At 40.0% G+C, this 27741-nt stretch overlaps 1 protein-coding gene across 2 annotated transcripts in view; it reads right to left on the reverse strand.

Moving 5' to 3' along the window:
• The window catches only part of LOC117264888 (uncharacterized), a 102959-nt gene that overhangs the window by 10208 nt on the left and 65010 nt on the right, over nucleotides 1–27741 (reverse strand). For both annotated transcript variants that reach the window (XM_033639193.2, XM_078162517.1), the window contains exons 36-53: nucleotides 27433–27543; nucleotides 27035–27145; nucleotides 26088–26198; nucleotides 25895–26005; nucleotides 25374–25481; nucleotides 20434–20544; nucleotides 19136–19246; nucleotides 18911–19021; nucleotides 18399–18509; nucleotides 15223–15333; nucleotides 14913–15023; nucleotides 14693–14800; nucleotides 13844–13954; nucleotides 11735–11845; nucleotides 8576–8686; nucleotides 4801–4902; nucleotides 1686–1790; nucleotides 1487–1600 (exon numbers count right to left, since the gene is read on the reverse strand). In XM_033639193.2, coding sequence (XP_033495084.2) covers nucleotides 1487–1600; nucleotides 1686–1790; nucleotides 4801–4902; nucleotides 8576–8686; nucleotides 11735–11845; nucleotides 13844–13954; nucleotides 14693–14800; nucleotides 14913–15023; nucleotides 15223–15333; nucleotides 18399–18509; nucleotides 18911–19021; nucleotides 19136–19246; nucleotides 20434–20544; nucleotides 25374–25481; nucleotides 25895–26005; nucleotides 26088–26198; nucleotides 27035–27145; nucleotides 27433–27543 — 1980 coding nt within the window. The remainder of the gene's footprint in view (nucleotides 1–1486; nucleotides 1601–1685; nucleotides 1791–4800; nucleotides 4903–8575; nucleotides 8687–11734; nucleotides 11846–13843; nucleotides 13955–14692; nucleotides 14801–14912; nucleotides 15024–15222; nucleotides 15334–18398; nucleotides 18510–18910; nucleotides 19022–19135; nucleotides 19247–20433; nucleotides 20545–25373; nucleotides 25482–25894; nucleotides 26006–26087; nucleotides 26199–27034; nucleotides 27146–27432; nucleotides 27544–27741) is intronic.

Raw genomic sequence — 27741 nt, forward strand, 5'->3', positions numbered from 1 at the left:
TTCTGTTGAATCATACTAACAGATCTGTCATGTGGAAGACACACTTGGGATAATTACATAGAAACTCAGTGATATCATTTGGTGTAAACAACAAAGTGTTGCTGCTTCACCACAGAAAATCATCTCAGTGTTTCTAACTGAATCTCTGTGGATTCGTCCTGTTTGTCAGTTTCTGACCCGCCTGCTTCAACTGAACGTGGCAAATCAAAACCTATAGGTGAAAACAAATGGCCTCTTAAAGGGACAGTTCAAGTTTTCCAAAGTGAGGCTGTATGCAATTCTTGTCCATAGTGTTTTACAGACATTAGATGGTGGTCAGTGTGCTCCCTGTTTGGAGAAAATTTTCACCACTTTACCTTGCCATTAGACAGCTCTTTTCCGGCACTACATTTCTCAACCATAGAACTTCAACATATTCCTACACAAAAGGTTAGGCTGTAAAAATAGTCCTTACATAGGCTCCACTTAGACTGATATTGATTCTTTTAGGTAGGACTTTTTTTAAGTGGCTAAAATACGTTTTGCTTTTAGCCCTTAGCCACAGTAATGCACTGCTGAGCTTCTGGGGTGCCTATCTATTTCTTCAAACAGGGAGCATGTCGACTGCCATTTATTGTAGGTAACATTCTGACTATAGATAATTAGCTCATACACCACACTTAAAAAATCTGAACCATACCTTTAAGCATCTAAGCAACAAGATGAATCTCACCTGCAGCTCCAGAGACAAATCTAACTCACTAACATCATTTGTCTGAGCCATGATGTCCTCATAATCCAGACAGTAAACTCTGACTCTTTACACACCAGGGACAAAAATGAAAGAAAAATACCAAATATTCATTGACAATTTTTCACATTCAAACCTTTCACACCAACAGCTACATGAGTGTTTGCATTCTGTGAATTACACCAAAAATTAAATCAATTGACTGTAGGTATAGGCTATACCACATAAATTATTAATGTAAGGCTATCACTTATTCTACGTGGTCAGGCTTTATAGTTTACTTTTTCAATGACTACATGTAATGTCCACAGCATAACATAAGCTAATCCGCTGAAAATGACTGGTTCTACATTACGTTACCTTCACAACAAAGTATGGTTACCCCTCTCTTCTCCATCACACGCACATTCAACTGTTAAAACTCTTTTTTCTTATATTTATTGTCTTTATAATCTTTATATTTTGTTTGTCAGAGGACACTAATGTGTGAGACCAAAGGGATCAGTTGATCAATTTCCATATTGTACTATGATAATAATAATAATAAACAGACTTATGACAGGGAAGTTCAAGTAAATTAATGATTGCATGAGCAAAAGTTAATATTTCATTGGTTGCCTTTTTTTAATCAGTGTTTTGAGTTCACAGAAATTGAAAAATCTGCAGACCAAAGCCTGCATTATGAAATACCAAAGATTCGCTGAAATGAACTTCAAACCATATGAGACAGATCACATGACTGTGTGATTCACTCACCTGACTTGCCAGAGCAGCAGCAGCTTGTGTGTGTTTGAAGGAGAGACACTCCAGCGGGTTGTAACAAGGCCTCTGGCCCTTTAAGTTTCTGTCAAAGCTTTCCTTATACTTCACCTGCAGCAGGGACAGAAACAGAATGCTTTCTTATCATCTGCCCAATGCATGCGTGTGTGTGTGTGTGTGTGTGTGTGTGTGTTACCTGGCTGGCCAGTTTTGAAACCTCCTTGGCGTGCTGGATGTCGGTTCTTGCCAAAAGAGAACCATCACTGTAAACTGGCTGCTTGGTGTTACTCTTATAGGCAACCTGAGGAAATCACACACACACACACACACACACACACACTTAACAACAATATATATGGTAACTGCAGGCATGCTCTTACTGAATAATTTCCCTGTTTAAAGGAATACTTCATCCAAAAAATGACCATTTGTAAATCAGTTAGTCATACTGTGTTCATTAAATAAAAAAAACCTTAGTATTGGAGTCGGACTTTGAAGAGAACTTTCAGTTCAGCTTTAAATACTGAGCATATGACTAGATAAATGAGACATGGATTATACTGCACAAGTTGTGTCCGATTTTGTGAATGGATGTTTTAATCCCCAATCCCCATTTAATCAATTAATCGGTGTGTTCATCGAATTCCGTGGAGGCATGCAAGAAATACAATTTTTTCTTTACAAATTAAAAGGTAACACAACATGACTGACTGATTTACAAATAGTCATTTTGTGGGTAAAGTATTCCTTTAAAAGGGCGTTTAAACTCGGAGTCGTCAACTGGTCTATAAGAAGGAAAACACTCAGAAATCAGTCAAAATTAAGCACAATGTAAAGGTCCAGTGTGTAAAATGGGGGGAGATTTAGTGGCATCTCGTGGTGAGGACTGCAAATTACAACCAGCTGAAATTTCTCCTGGTTAGAATTCCTTTAGTGTTCATTGTTCAGGACGCTGCTTGTCATTAGAGTGGCTGAAGCAGAAATGTGAATGACCGGTGTTCAGTCTGTTCTGGGCTACTGTAGAAACATGGTGGTGCAACACAGCAATCTCCGTGGATGAGGACCTGCTCTCTATGTAGATATAAACGGCTTATTCTAAGGTAACAAAAACACAATGATTCTTATTTTCAGGTCATTATACACTAAAGAAAACATACTTATTAAATGATAGTCCATTTCTGCTAATATATCCCCCTGAACTCTACACAGTAGACCTTTAATTTATAAGGTTGAACAGTGTCTGGAAAAATATTACATATCTTAAAAAAGCCATTTGGAAAATGTTAATCACAATTTTCATTAATGAAATTAAGTATTGGCAAGGGTTGCTGTATTTCAAATGTTGCTAAAATGTGTGGCACTTTACACCATGCATTACAGTACAAACTTCACAAAGTATAATACAAAACATGGCAACAATCACTAAATACAAATTAACAAATAATATTTCTTGAAAACAATATATTCTAGGAAGATAAATCTTACGCATTTTGGCGCTGTTAGCATTAACGGATACTTTTTTTTTTTTTTAGAAGGCAACATTTGACAAGAAAGATGACATTTCAGTACAGGTTTTGTCAGTACGAAATTTAAAGGTGTACATTAATAAAATTCTAATAATTTTATTAATAACTTTGAGTGACTTTTATTTCTGATGCTGACTTGTGAGTGTAGCAACATTTCATTGACCAGTCAACTAATCGTGCACATCCCTAAACAGCGCATTTGCTAACATATAACACACACACACACACACACACAAACGCGCACTCACACTGATGATTAAAGGATGCACAAACACTAAAATGCATTTAAGAACACACACACTCTCACAAATAATTAAAAACAGACAAAACTGGACACACATTCTACTATCTTAAAGGACAACTTCGGTATTTTTCAACCTGGGCTCTATTTCCCCATGTGTATATGTGCGTATGATTCATAGGTACAACTTGTTCTAAAATTGGTTCAGTATTGAGCTGCGAAACGAGCTAAAATGGTAATGGGGGCAAATGCGTCCGCATAAAAGTGCTTTTTTTCGCCACTGACTGGTTCAGATCGCCAGTGCTATCTCTGTAAATAGCATATGGTAGTGGCCCTGGGGCAGTGGTGAGTGTGAATGAGTGGAGTCAGCTGTCAGTCAGTGTTGGAGCAGAAAGGCGGAAGGTGTCCCCGCTCGGTATTGTAAATGAGTGTGTGTGTATGAAGTGTGTGTTTTTTCGCTACAGACCGGTTCAGATCGCCAGTGCTATCTCTGTAAATAGCATACTAACATAGCCTTTCCCTTACCTCTGGGCTGTGTGATGTCACGAGCTTTGCTCCACTGTGTCTGTAGCTCTCTCTACTCGTGGGACAGCCGTTTTCTTGAGGAAGAGGTGTTTCAGGATTGGATGTCTTCTCTTCTTCGGCTGGCAGTAGTCATCTTGGGAGAAGTGAGCACTGCAGACCTGATGGTCTGCAAGGCGCAGTGTCTGGACAGGAGTGTTAGCATCCATTTGTAGCACAACTAGCCACAACTTCAGCATCTCGCCATCCGACAAAGGCAGCCTATGAAAGCTGTACGGGGTGTTGCGCGACATCCTGTTCTTGCGTTCGGGAAAAAGGTTTATTTGAGCACTCCAAAAACTCCGGTAACACTCCAGGGGGAAGCACGTAAAAGACTCTGTCCTCTGACTCTTCTAGCGTAACACACACTTCACACACACATACTCATTTACATTACCAAGCGGGGACGCCTTCCGCCTTTCTGCTCCAATACTGACTGACAGCTGACTCCACTCATTCAAACTCACCATTGCCCCAGGGCCGCTACCATATGCTATTTACAGAGATAGCACTGGCGATCTGAACCGGTCAGTGGCGAAAAAAAGCACTTTTATACGGACGCATTTGCCCCCATTACCGTTTTAGCTTGTTTCGCAGCTCAATACTGAACCAATTTTAGAACGAGTGGTACCCATGAATCATACGCACACATACACATGGGGAAATAGAGCCCAGGTTGAAAAATACCGAAGTTGTCCTTTAAAAGCTTTAAGCAAGATTATAGGCACACACACACACAAACGCACACAAACACCTTGCAGGACACTCTTACATAACAACACTTGAGTGTTAACAGCAGAATGTTTTCTATAATTAATCAGCGGCTCCACTCAGAATCCAGCTGGTAAATGGGACGGTTGTTGTCATGGAAATTAATGTTGGATAGGACGTAGTTACATGTTCACACACACACACACACACACACACACACACACACACACACACACACACACATGCACACGCACACACACACACAGACTCACGTCGCTGGCAAGTTTAGCAGCATTCGTGGCACTGACGATGTCAGGTCTGTCTGCCGCCGAGCTATAGTGATGGAGCTCCTCTTTGCCTTTTCTGTAGCTGACCTGAGACCAGCAGAGACAGTCATGAAACAGAAAACACATTAAACAGGACAGGCTTAACACACAGTGGCTAGGAACTACATGAAAAAACAGATAAAAAGAGAGGCAACTAAATGTGGGTTATATGACAAATATTCACAAAAGGACATCATCTGATTTCCTTGGACATATCAGTGCCAGGAACTAAAAGTATGTCTATATCATAGAGTGTATAAAAAAGGGGTCTCTTGGTATGAAAAATAAAGCCAATGCACAGGTGTGTTAAACCTGCATTCTTTCTAATGGCCAGCAGGGGGCCACTCCACTGATTGCAAAAAGAAATATGATTGTATGGCCTCTAGTTTCGCAGACCAGGGGAGGCGGAGGCGCAGCGCACCTGCGCTTCACCAACTGGGTGTGGCCAGGCAGATTTTTCAAGTTTGGCACACGGTGCGCGCTGGCGCAGCTACTCCTCTTTCCCACCTCCGTCCCCCCTACCTGCGCAAGTCGGAAAGAGGGAGGAGAGAAGGCGTGGAGTGGGTTTTACACAGCCGATTCACATCACACCAAACAAATGAGCCCCTCTCCTCACCCTTAAATGCGCCCCGCGAAGGCGTAATGAGAGTTTACTCAATTCGCCATGGCAGAAGAGAGCAGCAGTGTCAGATGGCCAAACTCCTCCCAGGAGGAAACTGATGTTTTGGTCCAGGAGGTCCAAGCTCGCAGTGTCCGAATATACGGAACTGCGAGCAGACCTCCACGGGCTGATGATGCAAAGGTAGCCTGGGAGGAGGTCATCACAATTGTAAATCAATGTTGTGTTTCTCTCGTGCGCGCGCGCTCTCTCTTTCTCTCTCGCAGTCTCACTCTGTTTCTTTTCTTTTGACTTTTCTAATAGTGATGTGTCGGTCGCGAACGAAACGGCTCATAGAGCCGGCTCTTTGAAGTGAACGACGGGAGCGCTACAGAGAGAGACAACATGCTGGAAAGGTAAAAAAAAAAAAAAAAGTTGAGAAAATGAATACAGCAAGAAAAGCAGTCAAATTTGGAATCATTTCAATTACACTGACAGAAAGTCTGCAAGATTAAAATCTCATATCCAAACAACCTGCACAGGCACATGAGAACTGTTCATCCATCAGTGCAATTGGAAGCAAGCAAACCTGCTATTAATGAAGGTGCCAGTGTGTCTACTGCAACTGCTGCTGCAGCTTTAGTTATATTCTGTTGTGTGATTCTGTGAACTTCTCTATGTTGTTTCACTGTAAATAGTTACAAGTTTAAGATAGTTAAGTGTAGTAAAAAGCTAAAAATTTAAAATAGTTAAAAGTTTTTTTTGTACTTTATAATTTATTTTTTGTAGCACTATGTAGAGTATATAATGCCATATAAATAGTAAACATTTGATGCAATGTAATTTTTTTTTACATTAGTAATTTATTTTACACATAATTTTATATTATTGTTGGTAATGAATTAATTTAAGCAACAAAAATCTGAGGAGCCACTTGGGAACCAAAAGAGCCGGCTCTTTTTAGTGAGCCGAGCCAAAAGAACCGGCTCTCTAAAAAGAGCCGGAATTCCCATCACTATTTTCTAAGATGACAGATGCTGAATATATACTCCCTATCTGATGCTGTGGCTGTTTGTGGTTGGCTGAGAGGGATGTGAACTCATTAGTTTGCAGCTGTGTTAATCAAATCATCTTGGGTTTCCATTACGCGTGTCAAACATGCCAAACGGTGCCAATCCCCTTTGATCTGACATCAGATGTGACGGGACAGTCGATATAGAGATACATTTATGTGCTGATTGCAGATAGTTGCATCGAATAGTGTTTTTTTGGGTATTTATTGTATTGTTAATGTGCCTGATATTCTGGAAACCTGCCTGAGAGGTTTTGGTGACATGTGCGCACTGTCCGCTGGTCAGCCAAACTGCCACTACACTGGCTGCGCTCCCCCTACACTGACAGTAGACCTGGTTTCAGATGGCGAGCTTTTAGCGCACCTTCGGCGAAGCCTTTTGGCACGAAACTGTCACTGCGCCAAGCTGGATCTGTCGACACCTCCCCCTGCTGCGCCGCCACACCCATCTCAGCGCACCTCGGTCTGCCAAACTACCAAACTGAGCGCACCTCGGGTTGCGCTGCTCGAAACTAGCTCTGCGCGGGGTTCGCCACCCTGCAGCGTGCTGGGAAACTAGAGCCCTGTAAGTTTCTAAGAAAAAGGCTGCACTTCTCACTTGACTTATTCAGTAAATATCAGCTAATATTTTCTTACTGTATTTATGGTCTCAATGACTAGTTTAAAGTCGTCATCAATACAGTATGATGTCCATTTAGTAAATTATGGTCCTATTTAGAGTAAAATAGATGATAAAGCAGGGTATGCTTTAGGGAGTGGCTAATTTGTGATTGACAAGTCCCTAACATGACTACCTGTCAATCAGGATGAAGGTGTAGCAAAGCAAATCCTAGCACCCTCACATCCAAATATTGTCACTCCTGCTCCAAAAACAAAGATGGCATCGGCCAAAATGCCAAACTGGAGGCTTGAAGAGGCTGATTTAAAAGAAAAAAAAAAACAACAACTTGAAACTGCTTTATTCAGTGTTTTTACTGGTTTAAATCAGCTACTCTGTTTGTTTTGGAGATGAAATGACCTCGGTGATCATTCGGCTCCCCCTAAAAGCCTCGCAAACATCTGAATCTTCAGGAATTAGATAAAGAAGATGAGCACATATTAGCAGGTGCTGGGCTAGCAGCCCGTCTCCAACATGCCAAACAGCAATGTGAAACTGCTTTATTCAGTCTTTTTACAGGTTTAAATCACCTGGTCTGTTTGTTTTGGAGAGGAAGAGAGCTCTGCAGATGATTTGGCTCCCAGTAAAAACCTCCTGAACAATGAACACTGATTCTAATCAGGAGAAGTTTCAGCTGGTTGCAATCTGCAATCCTCATCACTAGATGCCACTGAATCTCCTTAAATCTTACTGTGCATTCACAGTAGAATGGCTGGAATCAAACCCACAGCTGCTGCAGCGAGGACATTGCCTTTGTAAATGGGACACACCCACCCTGCCCACTGAGCTACTGGGTGCCCCATATTGGTTCTTCTTAAATGTCAAAACAGCTGAATACACAGTTTCAGTCAGTGACCCCTGGTCCTGAGCGTAGACTCCTGGGATGGCTGAAAGGCCACTGCCTGATAATCTCAGGTTATGTAAAGGCTTGTGTGGTCTTTAAAAGTTACTGATAACATTTTAAATCACCTGTAAGAAAGAAGCAGCCAGACAAAGCTACAACAGGTGCATCCTGTCTCTTAGTTCGAGTTAGAAGCCTGAGTCTGTGTCTTTTTGATTGAAGCGAGTGAAGGAGCATTGTAATAATTAAGACGTGATGAAATGAAAGCATGTGTGGCAGTCAAATCTTTGCAATCACAAGGCCCAGCCAGCTTAGTTACATGTCATACATGTCATGCGCTTTGGATAAACGCACCCGTTATTTACACGTCTGCTGACAATAAAAGACAAAGTCAAAAAACGATAAATGTCTTGTGTGTGAACACTGAACTCCTCACGGATGAGCTGGTGCTGGTTGCTGCCCACACAATCACAGAACACACTGTTACATAACTGCTTGTTTTTCTGTGAGATTACACTGACAAGTATAGTACAAATATGTGTGCATATTTACATCGCTCTGGTTCTTGTTGACCTCCATGGCATGCTCCACTTCTGGCAGTGTTTTCATGTTGCTGTAGCTGGACTTCCCTTTCTCACGGTTATACTTCTCCTTATAGAACTTCTACAGATGGACGGAGAGAAGGGAGAGAAGGGAGGCAAGAAGGACAGAGGAGGAATGAAGGAGAAAGAAAAGGAGGCAGTTAAATAAAGACAGAAAGAAAGTAGCTTGATGGACTGTAGGAGATCTGATGAGTAATTCAGCCTGGTGCTGAATAACAAGTGAAAACACACTTGTTTTTTGTCTAAAAATAATCCAAACAGCTTCCAACTGTGAAAAAGAGAGATGCACAGCGCGACGCAATAATGAATAATAAACTGAGTGAAGACTAACAGGCCTGTACAACAAACCTGATGTCTTTAGTTTAGATTTCATGATCAGGTTTCAAAATCAACTGACTGGTTATCATTTGTTCTTTTTTTTTTTTTTTTTTGGTTGCTTGTAAAGTTTCGTCTGGTGGACCTTCAGCGGGTAACATTTAGGCATTTAAAAACATCTTTGATATTTATAAAACCCACCCGGGACGAGGAGCTAAAAATTGTCAGTGACTGTGCTTTCAATTCAAAACAATACACAGTAAACCAAGGAGGCACACATTCTAAAATAAATCATTTCCAGATGTCTGAAATAATGGTTTTAAAACTGTGTCACGGTTTTGATATTTAAAAGACTGACTGTAAGGTCCTGCAGTTAGATACACAGATAATAAGCAAAATAAAGATGATACATAAAAAATAATATTCCTCCTGCTGGGTCTGAGATCAGTTTTATTGTATGCAGATTTTGCAGACAGTCTGGGCCGCTGTTGTCTAGGTAGTGTACGTTACACGCTCCAGTTAGCGTCACATTGCTCGGTCAACAGACATGAAACCAGAAAGCATCGGGCCTGTGCCCCAGTTTTTTACCCTGAGCTTTGATTTCCTGCTGTCTGGGATGACTGACAGCAAACACTAAACATCATCTGTGAAGCGTACAGTCCAAGCTGTTAAACACAAACACTGTTTATCAGAATACAGATATACTGTCATGTGACTTTAACACCTCTGCAGCCGCTCTATGGTAAACATCAAACAGCATTCTTCAGATTCCGGTTGGTATTTTTATATATTTTTGTACTGGAGGTTCAATAAAACAAAACTATGAAGAAAACAGTGAATTGATCAGAACAGATTTGATTTTCATCCATATTTAACCAGTCAGTGTGATCAGATCAGTTTGGATTTTATGATCTTTGGCCATGTTTAAAACAATAAAGTTGTGTTTTGGTCCCATTTGTGTCACACAATTTTAAATTTCCAACACTCTGCTGGTCATAAAATGTTGACTAATACAAACAAACTGGAGCCTTAATCTGCTTCATATCATCAGGTCTAAATCTCAGTTTGAATATATTTCATGCACTTTTTAAGGGAACCAGGACAGACACTTAAATGTAAGACTTTTCAGGACCTTTTCAAGACAATTTTTTAAACAAAATTTAAGACTGATTATAGAGGCAAGCAGCACATATGTGGTTCCGTATAGAGGTAGATTTTACTTAGGAATATGGTTATCAGATTGAGTTAGGTTAATCTACATTTTGCCAACAGGTAAATGCAAGTATAAAGTGAAACGACAGTATTAGGGACAGTAGGTTTAAAGATCTTGTCTGCTGTACTGAATGTAAAAAATGCTCATAAATAAATAGTGTAAAAAAAGATTTGCAACATTAGAAACTTTCACACACAAGACCTCCTCTTGACAAAAAGAAATTAAAAGATGAATAAATGAAATTAGTTAAAATGTTTGTGGCTATTAAGCCCTCATAAATTCAAATTTAAGACTATTTAATTACTGCTAAGGTCTAATAGATAAAATTGAATTTGAGACATTTTAAGGACTTTACTTTTTTAAGGACCTGCATACACTCTGTTATAAATCCTTTTTGGTGAGAGTTTGGGAAATTAAAGGTGCTCAAAGAGCTACCTACGCAGCAAAGAGCCTGGGCTGGAATTGAACTCAGCCTGCTGCTGTAAAGAGTATGCCTTAAGGTATGCGCTCTACCAGGTGAGCTACTGAGGTTCTCTGTATAGGTTTTTTTTAATTCAGTCTAGTTTCATAGTAAAAAGTATGGACAGTCAAGTCTTCTACGTTTTATTACAAAGGACACATTTTTTAATGGTGTCTCGGTAAATCCATCATTCTAAAAACATGATGTCCTTCATTCTTTTGATTTCTGGAGAAGCAAATAGAAGACGGCATGCGCAATGTTTTGCCGATGTGTACAGTATAGTACGCTGCATTAATTCCACTTTGGCATGTCTGTGTCAAATGATACTGTCACTGTTCTGGTTCCATCTCATTTTATGTGTAGTTTTTGACATCTTTTCTGAATGGCCAGAGAACAGCAGCATCATAAAGCTCATGTCATGAGAGTTTAAGGCAAAAGCTGATTTGCTTATATCTGTGGTATTTTGTCAGTTTTTAACAGCAATCCTGTGAAACATGTGTCTGCCCCAGTTTATGAGCTTCAACCTGCCACTGCTGTTTGCCTTGACTCTGTGTGTGTGTGTGTGTGTGTGTGTGTGTCGGCAGTAGGTCAGTGTCTGTGTCCTCAGGCGGTGGAGCACAACATAGCTGCTCTCTGTGTTCACGCCTCAGCAGACAAAATGATACTAATACACAACTCCCTCCGTGTGTCTGTGTGTGTGTTTAACAGTGAGCATCTTGGGACGTTGTTGTTTAAATACCTTCATTTGCTCTCTAGTCAGAAACCATCATCTCTCCTCACCTGCTGCTCTCTGAGCGCTCATCTTTTAGTTTGAGGGTGGATTATAATCCAACCTGTCTAAAGATATTCACGCTTAATTACCCACATTTACAAAATGCCACATTAATACCCCAAAAGGCTGCTCTTTACTTACTGCGACTTTCATGCAAACAACAGTAATAATGGCAAACTGCTCAGAGATATTTTTTTTTCTAATGGTGGCATACGAGAAAGATTTGTAGCTTGCTGTAAATAACTGTAAATATCTACTTTTATTTGCTATAGTTTGAAGCAATTAAATTGTTTGTAAATACTAGATTTTCGGCTCTGATGACATCACACTGTGAAGGCCACTGACTCACATCACTCTGTGTTTTGGTCAGCTCTTTGGCGAAGACAGTCTCGATGGTTTGGGGCATCTGGGCGTACAGACTGCAGCCGGCTTCCTTCTTGCCCTCCTCCCTGTACGCTTTCTGCAACACAACACAAAATATTTTACAGTGCAAAATATCAAAACCAATCAAATTATGACTCAAATCCAACTCTATTAAGAAAGCAGTACAACATATTGGTTATATAAATGCACAATAATCAGATTTGAATATTATTATATCAATATCATTTTTCAATTTCATTTTATCAGTTTGATTCCTGGGTTGGTGGATCAGGTATCAGCTGACAGATCCCCATTAAACAATGTGTCCAGTCTAAAAGGATGCTGGTGTATGAATGAAGAACAAGGTTTTTAAATGACATACTGGTTTTGGGCTGGTACTTAATATTGACACATTGGTGGTATACTGGAATCATTATTTGGGAGAGCAGAGTTGTTTGGATGCATCCATAACAAGATACTTTGGTGTATTGAACATGACCAAATGGCATACTTTTTCTGATGCCAGGGGTTTAGTGTCGCTGTAATATGGACCACATTTCCTATAAGGCTTTACTTCCTTACTATCCGCTTCTCTGTTCAAATTATTTTCTCATTAGCTGTACAGCACACACTATGCACTGGTTCCCTACTGTGTGCATGTAATGTATTCCAATCCAGTCAACACAAGAAAATGTTGCCATTGTATGGTCCTGCAAACCACGGATAGCTTACATTTGCATGTTATTATGTAGCCGATAATGTGTGGTAATTAATGTGTGGTTAGCTTTATGCACAAAAACTACTTGGTTATGGTTAGAAAAGATCTTGGCGTGGATTAAAATACCTGGTTTTGGGGGCACAATTGTGGCTGGAAACACAGCGTTGTCTTAGTAAAACACAAATGCTTTTGTTGTTTGTTGGTCTCTAACAGTGGTCTACATATGTACCATATTAATGTAAGAAAGGCTGATAAGATTTGAATGAAACATGCAAATGTAAAATATTTGTGGTTTGCAGAAACATTTTCTTCTGATATGTGGGCTGCATATTCACATTGTTGTTCTACCACTTAAAACTCAGCTGAAATGAAGGAAATTCTACTAAAACAAGAGTGGACGATTAGGAAACCTTTAGAGATATCTCCGAAAACAATTCGACTATGGATTCATCACCCTCCTTAAATCATACTGTCTGTACGGAGTCTAATTGCCAAAGACTTTTGCATTTTTCATTCTTACGTGCACATGTTAAATAAACATTCTTTTTACTATAAAAACAAGTCTCTCCTGATTTAACTCCGATCCTCACTCAGCTTTGCCAGGAGGCAGAATCAGTGGCAGCAGCTAGGGGTGTTTCTTGGATTTGAGAATATTCAGGACTTAGTCCAAACATCTGTAGTGAGGTTTGGGGGATCCCCCCCTGAAACTTCTCTTTTTGCAAAACAAGCTCTACTTTGACACGTTTTATGCACTCTCGCACCACAGTTACATATTAATTCCCAGTGTGTCAATCAATTTAATTTTCATTGTGAATTAGACAATGGTCAGCAGGCCAAATCTGGCCTCCAGGCTCTAAGTTGCGTATCACTGGTGCAGGACTAAGTGGCATCTAGCAGTTAGGTTACAGACTGCAACCAACTGAAACTTCTCCTGTGTGATAAGCGTGTAGGAGAACTATAGTGGCTGATGTGAAAACACAAATAGCCCTATCTACAACCAGTGTTTTATTTGTCCATTCTAGGCTACTATAGAAACAACATGGCAGACTCTGCTGAGAAGGATCCACTCCATATGTAGATATAATCGGCTCATTTTAAGGTAACAACAATGCAACAATCTTATTTTCAGGTGGTTTTACATTATAGAGAAAAGGTATTAATATTTCATTAAACTTCTGCCGACAGATCCCACTAAACCCTTCACACTGGACCTTTAATACATGGAGTATGGTTTATTTTTGGTTAACAGCCCAAATACAACCCAAATACAGCATCTGATATTGTGTTTCCCATATGATCCAGATTAAACAGAATCTCATGCATAAATATCAAAAGTTTCAAAGTGTTCACAGAGAAGGACTGCAGCTTGTTTTGTACCTCACTGTGCAGCTGAGTTTGCTCCTTGGCATGCTGAGTATCTTTGGTCTCAGGCAGCAGAGAGTATAGAGAGTTAACCAGCTCTTTCTTACCAGCCTCCTTGTATTTACTCTGCAAACAGAAAACAACAAAATCAGATTAACAACTGCACAGTAACACAGTATACAGTCCTGCACACCACACTGTACAGGCATGAGCAACACAACAGATTCTTTATCAACATCAACATGTTAAAGGGACATATTCTTTTTCCTGCTTCAAGTGCACTGTTGCAGGTAGTAGTACAAGTACAACAGACAGAAATGTATTCAGTCTCTTCTGCGATCAGGATCATTAGAAGATAATATAAAGTGTAGCTGGGGATCAAGATTGATGGGTTAAATAGAATATAAACTTCTTTACTGATGACATAAAACTGTTTGATATGAATATATAATAATATACTGCTAACTATACTAATTTTGTCCAATACAAATCTGAGTAAATTTTAATGTTGAAATTCAAATTTAAGACCTAAAGGTCCATCAAATTATCACACATTTTAAGACTTAAATGACCTGCAGGTACCTTGTAAAATTAATATTAACAATTTAAATGTTATATATAGAAAAGGTGAATGGATAAAGTCAAATCTTACTGATGCATGACTAACAAAGCAAGAGCCTAAAGAGAACTGCAGTGTCTGGATTCCCACCACATGCTGTGAGTTGGATGAAATCTCACTAAAACTGGTCCACCAGTGCAGATAAATTATTAATCTGTAATGCTGTAATCAAGCTGAAAGCATAAACTGGCTGTTTCAGAGAAACCAAAATATTCACACTAACACGCAGAGTAAGTGTTTCCCACCTCGCTGTGTGTTTCAGCCATCTCTTTAACAAACTGAGTCTCCAGAGTTTCAGGCAGCAGAGAGAACAAAGCGTTAGGCAGATCCTCTTTGTCCTTCTTGTACTTTGTCTTATAGAGCAACACAACACACACAAACAAAATATAAATGTATTTTTTATTGTCAGAGAACATACTGTCAGCAACAATATCTTTACTTTGACATACAAACACACTGTCTCACCTCACTCTGAAGTTCGGAGATCTGCTTAACAAATTCCATCTCTTTAGTCTCCGGCATCTGGTGGAAGACACTGCTGCTGATTTCCTGTCTGCCTTTCTGCTTGTATTTATTCTGCACACAAACACACACACCAAGACAGGAGGGTGAATGAACAATCCAGAAAAAAGTCGACAAGTATGTTTCATACTGTTAATAATTCCTAGTGCAGTAGTCCAGAGGACACTTTTTTTAGGACTAAATTCAACCTGTCCTCTACAGTATGTACCAGAAAGCATGAACCACGGCTGTGGTCTAGTAAATGCCCACCCACCTCACTCTGAAGCTCCATGATGGCTTTAGCAAACTTCATCTCTTCTGTCTCAGGCAGTACAGAGTACAGGTTAGTGCTCAGCTCCTTTTTACCATCCTCCTTATACTTCATCTGGAGAGGACACAAAGGACAGATACTAGACTGACACCAGGCTAACAACACTGTGGCTTAGGAGGCAGAGCAGGCAGCTCAATCCCTGGCTTCTCCAGTCAACAATGTGGCCAAGAAACTGAACCCTAAATGTGCGAGTTGTAAGCTGTAATTCAGCAGTAAAAAGTTGTGTGTGTCTGACTGTGGATGGTGGAGGTGTTGAATGGATTTGTGGAGTTCACATCTGATGACTCCACTCAGGTCTGGGTTGTCTCTGGAAGGTTTATGGGTTGATGCTGTTTGACAGGGAGTAGGAGGCTCAGTTATCTGTGAGTATAGCTGTGCTGTTAGGAAACAGTCTGAACTCAGTGAGAGAATTTTCTCTGACAAAGATGAAAGTTTACAATGAGATCGATAAATCAGAGTTAACAATGAACCTGGGCACAAGTCCTAGTTGTTTCAGATGAGTTATTTGTGGTGTCAAAGTTTTTGAGACCATAAATAGAGAAGATGTTGAGCTTTTCAAATGATGATCAGTATGTGTGTGCTCGTAAATCACCCCTTAAACCTGTCAAAAACTGCTGGAGAAATGACAGTTTGTAAGTGTGCAGAAATTATTTGTAGTTGTAGATAATAAAATATCACAATGAAATCTTTATACAACTTGTCACCTTGAGTCTAATGTCTGATACATGAATTAGCCTAACTCGATTAGTTTCAAGAAAAAAAAAAAAAGACTAAAGGTTGACTAAAATGTTCAAAATTTTCATCGACTAAAACCAGACGAAAACTATGAAGGATAGAAATGACTAAAATGGGACTAAAACTAAAAAGCCACACAAAGAGTGAAAGGCACCCCTACATGGTCTTGGTGCTTCTGTGCAAATTCATACTGTAGCCAAGCGTAACTGATGCTGTGGCCGGATCTGTATCTGGTGGACTGACAGTGATTAGGTGATAAAGGGCAACTACTGGCGGGCCATGGTTGTTTATCAGTCTCCTTTTTCCCCTCCATGTTGGGCTGGTGTATCATGTGGGGCGAGTAAAGCATGTTATCGCTGCGGGTAAATCCCGGTGTAGTTTTATGCTGGTCAGTGAAATCGTGTGGTGTGGAAACAGGAGCCGTATGCTGACCAGTGTTACGTGGAGTTTAACCAAGGATCCTCTGGCTGTGGTGAGAGTTCCATGTCTGGGAGGCATAGGCGTTTCTAGACCATTTTGGGGGGTGCTGAAGCACCCCTAAATTGAATCCCAGCACCCCTAAAATTTGAGAGATTTTTTTTTAGTTTTGTTTTTTACTGTATGTCCTTTTTTAACAAGCTAGAAAAGTGTCAAAACCATACAGTACTTGGTTGAAACGTAATATTTTAACAACAAAAATACTTAGTATTATTATTTTTTTGTAGATTTCAAGCACTTTTATTTTTTTAAAGTGTATTTTTATTTATGTATTTGTATTATATAATACAGACAAGAAGGAAAAAGGCAGAGACAAACATTGAAAAAGTCAATTACTGTTAATGTGTTAATGTTACATGTTGTGCATTGCATTTCTAATAAAAGTCCAAAAAATAAGTCCAAGGTCCATTTTTGGTATTTTTGGTACTCACTATAGGGGGCTGGTTTACTCCAGAAACATACATACTGTTTATGTGTATGTTGAGGAGCTGCTGTATCAAAATGAGTTGTCTTCCCCCAGAAATTAGAGTTACGATATGTTTCTTTTATGATTCCAATCCATTCCTCTTTTGCTGTGGCTCAGCATTTAAATAACCTTTATCAGATTTGATGGTTTAGTCACAGACTTTCCCAAAAAGTGTTGTGCTTTTCTTTCACAAATGTGGGAATGAAATTGAGTTAAAATGTACAAAACAGTGAAATTTATCTGGCCGGGCAGCTCTCTGGGTGCTCAGCACCCCTAAACCTCTGATCCTAGAATCGCCCCTGCTGGGAGGTGTCCTACCCTGAGGTAATGGCATGTGCCAATGGACCGCATTTATGGGGATGCGTGATATACTGTGCTGTTGAGTACCAACCAACCTGGTTCTGCCTGCGTGAAGCTAATTTAAGCATGCAAATTTCGGTGCAAAGTTGACCCCTTGCTACACAAATGAGCCTCGCCAAAAAAACAGTCCAATTCACAAAGAGCAGTGCTGAGAGCCAAACACAGTTACAGTGAAAGAATTAACCTCTTCAGAGTGCTGGTGGTAATAGGGGAGCATTGTAAGAAGTGTCACGGCCAAAGTTCCCAGTGTGAGGGACTGAATGATATAAATTCTTTTGTCCACTGCTTCAAGCCTTGCCATCCTCTCTTACAGTCTGAGGGTTTGCGTTTGAAAACACCAACAGCACTGACAGTCTGGGACATTAAATCCCAAATACAGTTCCCCTCTGCAGTTTTGAGAGATGGCTCTGCACCTTGTCAGGCAGGACCTGTAGCTCATGGCTTTCTTTATGTATCTGTCTTTGTTCCACCTGCTGTGTTCACAGTGCAATGGCAACATTTATACATTGCCACATGTATAACTGCAATCAGATGCAAAAAGGGCAAACTGCACTCACCTGAAAAACTCCATGGGTGTGTCTGTGCTGTGATATCATAATCACAATATCTTTAGTGAATTGGACCCTGAGACGGGTGATGAACAATTCATGGTGCTGTCAGCGGCAGCATTACATTCTTTGTGAATTTGCCTGTCACAGTGAAGCTGGACAGCTTTGCATTCATGCACTACTACTGTCTAAAAGCATGATTTGGGCAATACAGGACTTTTTCTTACATTAAAATGATAAGGAGTCATCTCGTAAAAGACACTGAAACAATAATGACTGTTTCTTTTTTTCAAAAGGACAAATCACATTAAATTCATAGATTATTCCCCCTTTGTGCTGTAACTTTTTCATGTTCATATACACGATTGCAAAATGTAATCTCACAGGAAAGAAGAATTTCAGGCTCCTTTATAGAGTACAGTAGAAAATAAGTCTTCGACTGACTCAAACCACCACTGAGCCTCTTCATGCTCTGTTTACTAAACTGTGTATTTACTTACACGTCTCTACAGTGCGTGTGAGTGTTTGTGTACCTGACTCTGCAGCTCAGTCGCCTCTTTAGCGTGTAGCGTCTCCAGAGTTTCAGGTAGCTGGTGGTACAGACAGCTGCTCGCCTCCTTCCTGCTCGCCTTCTTGTATTTGGCCTGAAGCAGAAAACATCAGCTGTTAGCTGCTGTTCCCACCATGCTACTCAATTTTAGTTGAGAAATATAAGTGAGCAGGTGTTAGCCACTGCTGCTGCTGTGAAATCATTTTACTGAGTTTGTTGGTCTTTAGGTGAAGAAAAAAAGGTGATTTGCTTGATGTGTTGTTTTTGCTCCACACTCAAGCATCAATAAAACACTACGGGAAGACATTTCCAGTCTTGAATTTTCTATCCTGACTTTTTTCTGCAGTTTACAGGGTTGATAATGAGTTATTAATGTAAAAAGACCCTGACTGATTACCTTAATTTTTCTTAATTTGACAGTTAAAATATTTCAAGTGGTGGCTCACAGCAGGAAGGTCCTGAGCTTGAATCCAGTGAAAAGACAGAGAAACAAACCTCGCTCTGCAGCTCAGAGACAGTTTTAGCCAACTGAGTCTCAGCTGTTTCTGGAAGCTGAGAGTAGAAGCTTTGAGAAAGACTTCTGATCCCGTCCTCTTTGTATTTACTCTGGACAGAGAGACAACGTCATACTCAGTCAGATATAAAACATATTACAAGTAATATATCCTCTTGTGTAGCTACCTGTTGTTGCAGATGTGTGTAAATGTTTGTGTTCCTCACCACGCTCTGCAGGTCGGACATCTTGGCGGCGAGCTGCGTCTCAGCTGTTTGCGGCAGCTGAGCATACAAACTGGACGACATGGACTTTTTCCCGCTCTGCTTGTACTTGTTCTGAAGAGAACAGCATCAGGTGGAACAAAAAAAACAAAACAAAACAGTAACACCTCCTGTGATGTCAGAATGAATCACTTGTTATCTCTCAAAACATTGTCTCTTGTACATAAGCATAATGCATTCACCTTAGAACAAAACTACTCTCTTTCTTTTTTAAATTTTTGCAATGATAATCTTGTTAATTCAGAAAAGTGAATGCATTACACTTATCACTTTTGTTCTACCTATTTGTTCATTTTAAGGAGCAAAAACTAAATCAAACATAATTAGCATCATCCTACAGGGTTTCTTTTCAACCCACAGAAAACTACTCAATAAAAAGGTTCATATTTGATCAATTATTAATTAATAAAATCATATTGATTTGATAATTTATCTAAATTAAAAAGGTTTTCTGTTTTTATCTTCATCTATTGTGAATTACATATATTAGGGTTATTTTGATTGTTGGCCACACGAGGTAAATAATCAGAAGAAATACAGTTTAAGGGATGTGAAGCTGGCAAATGCACAATCACAAAGCTGATAACAGGGCTGTTTTTCTGACTTTAGAGATGCATGGTTCTCACAGGACAGCCACACGACAAAGATACCACGATCTTGTAGAATATGATGCATTAATGTAGACTGAACTACCCAACAGTATATAAAGGAGTTCAAGGGAACACATTTTACTGCACATACTTTTACTATAAGTACTTCAGGTGCATTTTAATCATAGATATTTTTATGTCAGTAAGGTTTTGAATGCAGGACTGTAACTTGTAGTGGAGTTTTTTCACAGTGTGGTATTAGTACTTTTACTGCAGCAAAGGATCTGAGTACTTCCTAAGACTGATTGCTGTTTTTCCACTGAATATTTGAATACTTAGTGAGATAATGCTGCCACCGTACCGACTACAAACAGCATTGCAGACATGCACGGCTTTAAGTGAAGTGTCTTCAAAGAACAACATATTATTCATTCATTAATTCTTTCAAGAATAACATTTGAGCTTCTCTCTGTCCGTGCATCAGTAACAGTGAGTGTGCAGAGTGCAGAGTACAGGCAGGGCGAAAGGTTTCCTCCACGTCTCACATCTCTGTTTAACATGAAACAACATCAGGACAGACAATCGCCGACTGTTTCATTTTATCCAAACTGGGCATGTGCATGAGTGAATGTGAATAATAGATGTGTGTACCTCACTCTGCAGCTCAGTAACCTCTTTAACATGCTGCGTCTCCAGAGTCTCAGGCAGCCGGTGGTACAGTGAGCTGGTGGCTTCTTTCTTCCCTGCTTCCTTGTATTTGACCTGCCGAGAAAAAACAGGTCAGATAACTGTTTGTTTTACATGACCGATACCACATTATAAATTTTTAATACATGCCCCTTTTTCGTTGTGGCTGACATTGCTGGTTTTTATTGAGGATTGTTTAATTGTCATGAAAAGCTTTCAGTTCCGCTTGCTTTGAAAAGATTCATATTGTCGCTGTTTTTGTCTGCAGTTGTCAAAAAACACGAGCTGAAGGAGAAGAGACTCCAGAGTACAGATCAAGCAAAGCTGATGCATTTCTCATTTTTGTTGAGAGAACGGAGCTGATCAAAAGAGAATCAAATCACTTTGAATCTGTTTAAAGGGCGGGTTCATTACTTTTTGTGTTTCAGAGTCAAAATGCTATTTTTTCAAAGCCCTTCTAAAAAAAATTTCCCACATGACCTGACAAAGGTTTTGGCATGATGACGTTGCAACATACAACCCCCAGCCTGCTTAATATGCCTCTTTATGACTGAGTCAGGTGTTCTTTGGAAATTCTGTGTTATCAATGTTCCATATTAGCTTCATTTCTATAACCCACTAACCAGCATGGAAGCTAAACAATGTGCTGCTGTGGATGCCACGTTACTTTGAATTCTAAAGTCGCACAATAACACTAACAAGCTAACTGATCAAGGCAACAGTAGCCCTGCAGCTCCTTGTGTTCCGCAAGAAAAAAATACTGTTTTTGTCAGCGGAGTCTGGTGGCTTTGAAAAGAGTGGCTTCTGTTCCCCATTGGAAAGGGCTGTCAGACGGTAAGGTAAAGCAGTCATAATACAAATATAGTGTTTACTTAAACCGATATGGATTTTTTAGGTGGCTAATATACGCTTGGCTGCAGCCCTCATACACAGCAGTACATTGCTCAGCTTCTGTGTCGGTACTCCTGTCTGCTTCTCCAAACTTGGGGCATGCCAACTGACTGGCTCTACTATAGGTAATATACTGACTATAGAGAAGTACCTCAAACAACCCCACATCAAAAGGTCCAAACTATCCCTTTCATGCTAGCCTACCTCACTGCTTTTTGCTCACAGCTGAGTGGGTGTTTCCATATGAAAAACTTGCAGATGGAGCAGGCCCCAGGAAGTGCTCTGGACTTTGAAGTCAATTTATCATAGTGGCCAAACAGTTTAACTACAACTTCTGGGTCCATCACGTAATGCCTTTGGGCCCAAAAAGACTTTTTTTGAGTCCATCAGGATTTGATCCATTCAGTCTGATAACATTTTGAAAGTTGAGAAGAGCTACATGATTAAATCATTTCATCCCCATTCAAGCTAGCAGACAGCTAAACTGGCAGTTAACAGCTAAAAAGTGCGCTTGGTCTACGGGCCCAATGATGCAGAACATCTGGATATTTTTCAACCCGTTCTCATTCTAAAGTCGTCAAACACCGCTGCTTGATTACTGATTTCAGTGTCAGACACCAATAAAAAATGCACCCTTTCGTGGCGGTATGATATGCCCCCTGGGTGGCATCAGTGTTTAATGCTGCCAGATGGCATCAGTTTAAAATGCTGCTGGATAACAAAATAATTTAAGGAGCTGAAAAGTCACTATAGGGCAGGCAGGAGGGGTGGTGGAGGAGTCCAAAACCGGACCTTCACCCAGGAGGCTGATGTTCACTTCCTGTACGAATGTTGAGCCATGATTTTTTTTCTAAACCTAACCACGTGCTTATGATGCAAGAGGTAATAAAGATAAATACAGGGTGTTTACTATCATTCTAGTTTGTGTTTTTAAAACGACTGAATGCTTGAAACGAGCAGTAACTGTAGTTTTTCCTGTGAAAACAGATGTGTGTTTTGAAAAGACACAATGCAGGTAGCAAGTGTAAATTGACACGGTGTCCCAGAACATCAACAACACTTAGGATACCTAGAGTGTGATACCTAGACCTGAAAGTCAACTGACCAAGCAGCGATATGTGATGAGTTAGGGATGACAAAGTGTTGTAATTTTACACCCGAGATGTCGAACTTTTTTAGCTCCATGAGCCACTGAGCAACTTTTACAGAAATGATTGGGCCCCACGTTCAACTCTGTATCCAGTTCTCTTAATCATCCATGAGCTTGAGTTGACCTTTAGCAGCATAAGAGGAGGAAGAAGAGTGTGATAGAAAGAGGTATCCAGCAGCTCTGAATGTGTTTCTGATAAGAAGACCAGAATAGAAGACAGTGGTCAGTTTATCTGGAATGTGCTGACATGTTGGAGTGTCTGAGATGGAGCACACACACATGATTTTGTTTCTTAGCACACTACGCTGACGTACAAACTTTCTCTGAAGACTTCAAAGGTGTTATTCTAAATTTTCCTACAGTTAACAAATCACAAGACAACAAGGAGACTGACAGTGTGTTAGTCTGCCTCTTAAAGACTTCAGACCTTTCCCAAATCGAAGCCCCCTCACACAGAGTGTAACTCTGTTTGTAGTCAGCTAAACAGCTGAATAAAGCACCCTTCGTTTAGGTGTAGGGGATAAACACAACAGCAGGCTTTGGGACAAACTTTCCTCTTTGTGGGGGAAAGAGAACTGTCGTAACCTTTTTTTAAACATCCCATTTTATGTTCTTTATATGTATTTGTATCACTTATGTTTGATCTGTATGTGCTGCTGTTTACCAAAATTTTGGATATTATTCTTTTGTCATTGAAACAAATAAATAACTTGATAAATCAATAAATTAATAATAGAAAAAAAACATTTTGTTTGGAAAACATCTTCTCATTTTTCACTCTAATGTTTATAAGCTACTTACTTTACAGTTCCTGTAAATATACAACACTTTGCAATCACATCAATAACTGTTTTCTATAGACTAGCGAAGGCTTTATTTGATCCTTAAAGGGAAATTTCGGTTTGCTTCAACCTGTCTCCTATCGTCCTAAATTTGTTTCAAGTGACTAGTGACATAAAAATAATAGTTAACATGTTAGCCATTAGCCTAGATACAGCCGGGGCGCATAGTAGCGTCAGACCTGTTAAAGCGTAATTGAACGGGCATACTTCAAGTGCAAAGTTAGTCCATTAAACAAGCTTTTTCTCCACAAAGACCGCCTCATATCGTTAGGATAAATGTCAGAGAACATATAGAAAATGACATGTAAACGTGTTGTCTTACCTTACCGGTGTGCTGCCCTGTTTGTTTACCCCTTTAGCTCTGCTTTCCAAAGCTCGGCCGAAATATATCTCGCGAGCTCTAGATAAAGCCCAGCTGGATACTAACGTTACTCCAGGTGGAGGTGTCTCGTCCTCTGTCACATCCAGACCTTGAAAATAAGGCTGCAACCGGTCCCATTCCTTGCAACAGAGGCATTCCTCTTCTGTGGGCACTGGGGTACAGCATTCACAGGTACACCACCAATCTCCAGAGCTACGCAGCCATGCAGCAGCCATTCCTCCTCTCTCGTCCTCTACCTGTTGCACCTCTCTCTCTCCTCCTCCGTTCTTCAATTTCAAGCTCTTCTGTTTACCATTTAGCTCTGCTTTCCAAAGCGCGGCCGAAATCTCGCAAGAACAAGCAGCAACAGCTGGAAGGCAGAACCAGACAGTAGCCTGAAAAGTTCATTCATTTATTTTATGAAAGATTTATAGAATAATAGCTGACTTTTTGCCAGACTTCGACTTTGTGGAGGAGGAATTTGATTTTGCAGAGTTTGATGGCCGCCCTTATTTATTTGAGCCAGAATACACTGACGAAGAGCTTTGTGAAATTGAAGAACGGAGGAGGAGAGAGAGAAAGGCGCAACAGGTAGAGGACGACAGAGGAGGAATGGCTGCTGCAAGGCTGCGTAGCTCTGGAGCTCGGTGGTGTACCTGTGAATGCTGTACCCCAATGCCCACAGAAGAGGAATGCCTCTGTTGCAAGGAATGGGACTGGTTGCAGCCTTATTTTCAAGGTCTGGATGTGACAGAGGACGAGACACCTCCACCTGGAGTAGTATCCAGCTGGGCTTTATCTAGAGCTCGCGAGATATATTTCGGCCGCGCTTTGGAAAGCAGAGCTAAATGGTAAACAAACATGGCACCACACCGGTAACGTAAGACAACACGTTTACATGTCGTTTTCTATATGTTCTCTGATCCTAATGATATGAGGCGGTCTTTGTGGAGAAAAAGCTTGTTTAGTGGACTAACTTTGCACTTGAAGTATGCCCGTTCACTTACGTTTTAACAGGTCTGACGCTACTATGCGCCCCGGCTGTATCTAGGCTAACATGCTAACTATTATTTTTATGTCACTAGTCACTTGAAACAAATTTAGGACAATAGGAGACAGGTTGAAATAAACCGAAATTTCCCTTTAATACAATATAACTTTTAAAATGTTAACATCTGTTCGACAATATTTAATGTCTGTCTTAGGTTAAGCAATTTAAGTTTGTAACTTAAAGTAGGTTTTTTAACCTACTTAGACTTCTCACTAGTTGGTTTGGGACAGCACTCAACGTGGCAGACCCTCCACGTGAAAGCAGAAATGGAGTAAACTGGGGAGGGCGAGGGTGTAGGGCAGTGATACTCAACTTCTAATCTAATCTAATCTAATTCACAATGAAATTTAAATTATTCACAATGGGACAACAAGGGAGGAAGACGATAAATCAGACTACTGATACACACAAAACCTGTTAGTAGATACATTCACTGCTGGTTTGAGTCTGTACATGAGATTAATTGACAAGGGGAAAACTACAGAATATTGCCAGCCTCATAATTTATTGGTATTATTTATAGGAACCAGCTATTTGTCCCATAGTGAGAGGCGAGTCCCCATCGAACAGATTCATGTCCTCACAACATGATCAATGAAAGTGTCTAACCTCGCTGTGTGTCTCAGCCATGTCTTTAACAAACTGAGTCTCCAGCGTTTCAGGCAGCAGAGAGAACAAAGTGTTGGGCAGATCCTCTTTGTCCTTCTTGTATTTTGTCTAGAAAACAACAAAAGAAAAAAAGGCTGATAAAAACACATACTACAGCATGCATTGTTCCCTTTTTGAACTGCTGAGTTATGGTGTGAAATTCACTCTGGATAAGTACAAACCGACTCAGCTGTAGGTGCATTTAGATGATGCTTCATAAAACGCCATAAAAAAAAATCTTATTGTTTAACAAGGAACTTACTGAATCCGTTCATTTATATAAAAAATTAGACCAGCGTACAGTTAGTACAACAGAAAAAGAATAACTGAGTTATAATTGCAGTTTTCATGACTAATTGTGCAAAATGAATCCTGCAAATTGCATGTTTTGTTTGAGTAAAATGTATTCTTAAATTTCATTTTTGGCTGCTGGAATTACTACCTGCAGAGCATCTACTATATGAGGCGTTCAGGGTCCTCACCTCACTCTGTATCTCTGACATCTGCTTGGCGAAGAAGGTCTCAGCTGTCTCAGGGAGGAGAGAGTACAAGTTTTTACTGATCTCCTTCTTCCCCTCTTCTTTATACTTCACCTGAGAAAAAGAGCACACAGAGCTTACTTCACCAAACTTATCACAGACGCTGTTCACACTTATCTGTCAGTGTATTCCTCACCTCGCTGTAAATGTCTCTCAGCTCTTTAGCCAGTTGCGTCTCTGTGGTTTCAGGCAGCTGGTGGTACAGAGACCCACTCACCTCCTTTCTACTGTCCTGTTTATATTTCACCTGCACAAAGATGGCAGAACACAGCCAAGACAGAAAGAATAACAACTCCAATTCCAAAAAAACGTGGAGACTTTGTGTAAAACGTAATCATATTAAAGAGAAAAAAAAAACTTTCTCTCTCTCACTTGCTCTCTTAATACAGTTCTTTCTGCCCGGATTTTTTTTCCCCGTTTTTAATTTTTTGCAAATGTTTTTATCTTGGCTTTTTATTTATCAACTTTAGAATATTGGGGGTTTCCTCTTTCTATAATTGTATGTTGTTGTTTTATCTATTTTTTTTTTTTATCATCACCATGTTCTGTTCTGTTCTGTCTGTTTTATGTGTTTGTTACCGAATATATCATACTGTACAGCACTATACCATTGAAGAACACACAAGACAGAGAGAGAAAAGAGACAGAAAAAAATATCCAAAGTATTTTGGTAATTTCTTGTTGAATCAGACAACAAATCATGTTTGAAGGTGTGAAGTAGGGTTTCAACGTTATACTGGTTTCAAGGTATACCGTAATGTTAAAATGGATAGTTATCGTACCGTGTACATTTGCTTATCTACGATACTGAAAAAAAAATAAAAAATTGCAAATGGACAGAAAATCTCAAATCTCAGGTGTTATCTGCCTTTCTAGAGAAGACTGAAGATAAACAATCCCTTTTCACCCAGCAAAGGAACAAAATAGGTGGTTTGTGCAGCTCACTGGACACAGCAATTGGTCTACTCCCATTGGACCCTGGTTGAAGTTTCCAGTGGAAAGAAAGTAAATTATAGTGACAGAAAATGCTCCCTGTGTCACCTCCAGCAGAGGTATGACTGCAGGCCTGGATACCGTACACACCTGACTCTGCAGCTGTGAAACCTCTTTAGCATGCAGAGTGTCCAGAGTCTCAGGCAGCTTCGAGTACAGAGAGCTGGACGCGTCTTTCCTCCCAGCTTCTTTATATTTGGTCTAGAAAATAAGACAAAACAACAGTTCGTACATACAATAAGAAACATTTTCACCTAATGCAAAAACTGTGGCTGCAGCTGAAAAGTCACATTCCATGTGTTTTACAGTCTCTTTCAAACTTTCACTGCATCAGTTTGTTTTAGTCCAAAATAAAATGAGGACAGAATGTTTATCCATGACTTTCCTGCTTACAGGAAACCACTGAAAAGTACTTCAGATTCAACATGTGGTAATAGCTTTGATCATAACAAGAAACTGTGGTTATTAAATGAACTATCAGGCCGTACCTCACTTTGTATTTCAGAAACAGCTTTGGCAAACTGGATCTCGTTGGTCTCTGGCAGCTGGGAGTACACACTGACAGTCTGGCTCTTCTTCCCACTCTCCTTATACTTGTTCTAGACACAGCAACACGACAAGACATCTTCAGAAGGACTGTTTTTGTAGCTAATGTATCAACAAAAGCATAGTACAAGTCAAGATGACTAGAATCAGAATCTCTCCAAACACGACAAACACTTCCCTTTTAGTTTTATTTCCAACGTTTTTCTCTTTTTTCTTTGAGCTTAACTTACAAATTGGAGGAAGGTTTTAGT

This window comes from Epinephelus lanceolatus, chromosome 20, assembly GCF_041903045.1.
Source record: "Epinephelus lanceolatus isolate andai-2023 chromosome 20, ASM4190304v1, whole genome shotgun sequence".
Taxonomy (NCBI): Eukaryota; Metazoa; Chordata; class Actinopteri; order Perciformes; family Serranidae; genus Epinephelus; species Epinephelus lanceolatus.